General features: G+C 38.6%; 1 protein-coding gene across 1 annotated transcript; it reads left to right on the top strand.

Moving 5' to 3' along the window:
- Positions 1-293: 293 nt before the first annotated feature.
- si:ch211-255i20.3 (transmembrane emp24 domain-containing protein 11) lies at positions 294-2,315 on the top strand. Its single transcript, XM_041271851.1, has 5 exons — positions 294-426; positions 783-883; positions 1,237-1,362; positions 1,489-1,635; positions 2,166-2,315. Exons 1-5 carry the CDS (start codon positions 294-296, stop codon positions 2,313-2,315), a joined length of 657 nt encoding a protein of 218 aa, XP_041127785.1.
- The last annotated feature ends 2,875 nt before the right edge of the window (positions 2,316-5,190 follow it).

Genomic DNA, 5,190 nt, shown 5'->3' on the forward strand with positions numbered 1-5,190 from the left:
ATTAAACATGGAAAACAAATTCAGATGGTATAAAGTATTCCTTTGAAATGCAAATAACAGCTCCACCTTCCTCTCCTCAAAGAAAAAAAACAAACAAAAAAGACATCTCAGTTGGACACGTAGCATTTTGCCAGGTGTTGATTTCTCATAGCATATCAACTGCTTCTATGCAGCACCAACTCATCCATACAAAACTCAGGTTCAGTTCCTGACTGGTAGACAATATATCAGCCACTTCTGCTTACTGTCTTCTTCACAATAGTTAGCAAAGTACATTTTTTACATTGAAAAAAATGAGCATTAAAAAAAGCATTGGATTTATATTGAGCTCTTACATCACTTTGTCATCTGCCATGTTCTTTCACATGGGGGAAAAAGAAGAGAAATGTATAATAGAAGACATTCCATCAGACATCATTGTTACAGGTGAGTTCATTCTGCTAAACATTAAAGGCCTCAACCACAAATACAGTGTGCACTGGTAATTGAAACAAAATTTGCTAAGGGCCTTCTTTAGCCCAAATTATTGAATATATCATAATCTCGAGTATAGTGAAGTTCTATGTCTGTCGCATTAATATGTTAGAATATATCCAAAGAACCACTTGTTCAGTCTGCACACTGTTTGTCTGTCTTTCACTTGGTCCATATGTCACACTAAATTTTGAAATAATGCCATCTTAAAAGACCATCTTAGTCCAAGTGAGCTTTATGAATGACTGCCCATGTGTGTTTGTCCAAAAAGTAAAATCAACATTCACTAACAAAGACCATTACTTCAGGGTATTTTAAAATGGAACTCTGGGATGTCAGCAGTCAGGGTTTTCAGAACTCTGCTCCTAACCTTGGTATGACAGTGACTGTGCGACACCCAGATAGTGAGGTAAGGAAGGGATCCTATTTTAAAGTTTTTATTTTTTTTTGTTTTTTTTTTTTTTTAACAAAAACTGCTATTGTCCCCCATTATGGATAAATGGATACAAGTACAGCATCATGTATACGATACCTACCAATCAGCAAGTCGTGTTGTCCATATGGTACCTAGCAGTCTGCAAGTAGGTCACAGTATGTTTTACTAAAATCTATAGAACCGCTGAGTCAATTGTGATGAAACTTGCTCAATGTCCTGACTGGTTTTTTGTCTGTATGTTACACGTGTGTGCTGCTTAGATAGTGTGGGAAGCTTGCACATGAAGTTAATGTGCAAGAAATTTTGATTTTATTTATGTGTTTTAGATTTTGATGACAAAAAAATATGACCTAGAAGGCAAATTCACATTTAAGTCAGAATCTTCCGGACAGCACTTCATCTGTTTAGAGTCCAACTCTCCCAGGCTCGCGGTTTTTGCTGGGGACAAACTGGTGAGTTAACAAACACAATAGTTTTAAACAGCCAATGCGTTTTACTGTACATTAAGTGAATGTATTTGCGGTATATTGTACAGTTTTCTGAAACTGCATATGTTCTAAATAACTTATTGTGCTCAGCGAGTTCACTTGGACATTCAAGTGGGAGAACACCGATTAGATGAGACAGCTTCTCAGGCTCAAGACACAGTCAAAGATGTGAAGTACACAATGATCCAGCTGATTGAGCAGGTCAAGTACATCAGCAGTCAGCAGAACTACCAGAGGGTAAGTCTCCTTCATAAGGCATTTAAAAGGGGCTTTTTATTGTACAGTACATTCTACTGCTTCCCCTTTGTTTGATTCATTTACATTCCTAGACCACAGAATATTTAAGATATCTAGCTAAGTAAATGGGATAAGGTGCCTATAATTATCCACCTGCTTTGTGGATTAAAAGAAAATATTCAGTACTGTATTTACAAAGCAGCAAAATCTGTTTGTCTTGTCTGTCCTTCCAAAACCACCTAAATTCACCAATACAAATTACTCTGTAGTTTTCAGTCCCTACTGTAACTTCTTGCTACAGAAATTTGATTTCAGTACTGCAACATTTAAATGTAGGCATTATATATTTTTACAAGGGGTTTATGTTTTAACCTCCAGCTAGTTTATCCCTTCTTTAACCTGGTTTCATTTTGTGCAAGGCATCCCCAGATTTTACATAGCAGTTCTCTGCTAGTCCAGCGACTGCAGGTTTTCATGCAGTATATCTGCTGTTTAACGTGTGCTTAATGGCTGTTCTTTATCCTCCACAGGAACGTGAAGAAAATTTCCGACAAACGAGCCAGGATACCAATAGCAGTGTTTTCTGGTGGGCCCTTGTACAGACCATTATGCTTATCACAGTGGGAATCTGGCAAATGAAGCAAATGAAAGACTTCCTTATAGAAAAAAAACTGGTATAAAAGTGAGGAAGAACTGCACTGCAGATATTAAATGCTTTGTAATTTTCTCTTTACAGAGCTTTTTTCTCTCCTGTCTCTGACTCCACTTTTTGCACAGCCTGAAGTTTAGACCTTTATGTTAACACCTAATGAATTTCCTACAGTGCAATAAAAAGTTAAACAATAAACTATTCCTGTATATATTTTTTTTGTAAGCAAAATAAAACACAAACACTAAATATTAAAATCTGTTCATCCATAACAACAATAACATAAAAGATATTAGGCCAGCTTATTCACATAAATAGCCAATACATTTGGCAGGAAGCCTGTGAAAGTGTCCCAAAAACGTAAAAGTCTCCATTTCTTGTGAGATTCCAGGAAACGCTTGTGAAATCAACACCCACTTACACATGTAAACAGTGATTGCATGTGAAATGGTAATGAACTCATTCAATTGCCTGACTGACGAAGACACTCGGTTGTTGATAACAATCACAAGAGACATGGATGTAATGCGGCTGCAAAACCCCCCACGAAACAAGCCTGTCTACCAGCAAGTGGTTGATGAGCTTTTAAGAAAGTGCGCACAATATCACAAACTAGGGACAAGTTAATAAGTTAAAGCAGTCCTACACACAGCAACATGCCTCATTTTCAGATGGGGTGTTTTAATAGAGAAAATAGAGGTTACAATGCATTTTCACTGCAACTTTTTTCTTTTTTTTTTTTTTTGCCACATAATTATACGTTTCGATTTTCAGCTGGGGCAGGTTAATTTCTCCAACTCGCAACGCCCTTTGCCACTCCTTCTTTGATTTAGTTAAAACGACAATTGATTTTCAGGTTCATTAAAATGCCAGTTAATCACATCAAACTGCTCCTTTTGGCAAAAGGTCTGGAGCCACTGCTAAATTTAAAATACAGTAGGATATAACCGGAAATAAAATGCAACCTCTTTCATGAAAAGGTCAAATAAAGAAGTCCAAAAAAGATTCTGGGGCCTGAAATGCAGAACAGTAGTGATGCAGAGTTCACCCCCTAGCTGAATGTCGCTTTGGAGAAAAGTGTCTGCTAAATAATAATAATAATAATAATAATAATAATAATAATAATAATAATAATAATAATAATAATACAGCATGCCTATAAAAAAAAAATCTTGATTTATTTCAATATAACAATGTATTCTCTGATGCAACATTAATAACCATAGTCTTTGCATGCAGTATTTGAATGTTTCTGTATGTTTGTGAAAAATTATAATAAAAATGTTAAACTATTAATATGAGTTTGTTACATATGTTTTCGAATGGTCAGATGTTAATTATCTATTGTATATATTCTAAAATTAGCCAGCCTCCACTTAAGGCACCCCTGTTCAAATTTTCTAAACAAGGCACTGTCCTCCACGATAAATGAGTCATGGCATGAGCCAGGGTACTTAGCAACGACATCTGTGATAACACTATGTAACACAATTTTTGTTCCTGGGTAGTAAGTAAGTAATTTCCTGATTGCTTATGCCTCAAAAGTATAGAAAATGGCTATTATTCCCCACAAACTTTGCTTTTGTGACCAGGACAATGATATTTTGAAATGTACCTATTTCCAATGAGAAAACGAACTAATTTGTGTCTTTTCGTTCAAATAAAGTCAGAAAAAACAACATATGAATCCAAATTAACATGTACTTATACTAAAGTAATACAAAAATGACTACAAAAGATTTAGAAGTGAGTAGTTTTTCGAGATTTACGATTATACTGTAAATCACTTTCACGAATCAGCCCCCAAATGTAGTCTCCCATCATGTTCTCGTTATACTGTCCTTGGTAGCGGCGTTCAAAGTCCAGTATATCCTGGTGGAAGCGCTCGCCTTGCTCCTCCGAGTATGCTCCCATGTTCTCCTTGAATTTATCAAGATGAGCATCAAGGATATGGACTTTGAGGGACATCCTACAGCCCATTGTGCTGTAATTCTTCACCAGAGTCTCAACCAGCTCTACATAGTTTTCGGCCTTGTGATTGCCCAGGAAGCCCCGAACCACTGCGACAAAGCTGTTCCAAGCTGCTTTCTCCTTACTAGTGAGCTTCTTGGGGAATTCATTGCACTCCAGGATCTTCTTTATCTGCGGTCCAACGAAGACACCGGCTTTGACCTTTGCCTCAGACAGCTTAGGGAAGAAGTCTTGAAGGTACTTGAAGGCTGCCGACTCCTTATCTAGAGTTCTGACAAATTGTTTCATATGGCCCAATTTGATGTGCAGTGGTGGCATCAGCACCTTCTGGGGGTCCACCAGTGGCTCCCACTTGATGTTGTTCCTCCCCACAGAGAACTCGGTCCGCTGTGGCCAGTCCCGCCTGTGGTAGTGCGCCTTGTTGTCCCTGCTGTCCCAAAGGCAAAGATAGCAGGGAAACTTGGTAAAACCGCCTTGGAGACCCATCAGGAATGCCACCATTTTGAAGTCTCCTATGACCTCCCAGCCGTACTCATCATACTTCAAGGTGTCCAGAAAGGTCTTGATGCTGTTGAAATCCTCTTTGAGGTGTACCGAGTGAGCCAGGGGAAGAGACGGGTACTTGTTACCATTATGGAGCAGCACGGCTTTGAGGCTCCTGGATGAGCTGTCAATGAAGAGGCGCCACTCATTCTGGTTACAGGCGATTCTGATTGCCTCGAACAGACTGGTCACATTGTGGCAGAAGCAGAGCCCATCTTGATGGATGAAGAAGCTGGAAAAAGGTTGGTGACGCTTCCTCTGATCTGTGACTTGCACACGTCCATCCAACAAGTTCCATTGCTTGAGCCTAGATGTCAAAAGCTTGGCATTGGACTTGGTGAGACCAAGATCTCTAATCAAGTCGTTGAGGTCTTTTTGGTTGGGATAGTATG

Source organism: Polyodon spathula, chromosome 2 (assembly GCF_017654505.1).
Source record: "Polyodon spathula isolate WHYD16114869_AA chromosome 2, ASM1765450v1, whole genome shotgun sequence".
NCBI lineage: Eukaryota > Metazoa > Chordata > Actinopteri > Acipenseriformes > Polyodontidae > Polyodon > Polyodon spathula.

Bases quoted from the DNA above. Each gene is read 5' to 3' on its own strand.
- si:ch211-255i20.3 (XM_041271851.1), top strand. From the start codon at position 294: ATGAGCATTAAAAAAAGCATTGGATTTATATTGAGCTCTTACATCACT. The intron at 884-1,236 runs GTAAGGAAGGGA...TATGTGTTTTAG, and splicing joins TGCGACACCCAGATAGTGAG to ATTTTGATGACAAAAAAATA. The intron at 1,363-1,488 runs GTGAGTTAACAA...TATTGTGCTCAG, and splicing joins TTTTTGCTGGGGACAAACTG to CGAGTTCACTTGGACATTCA.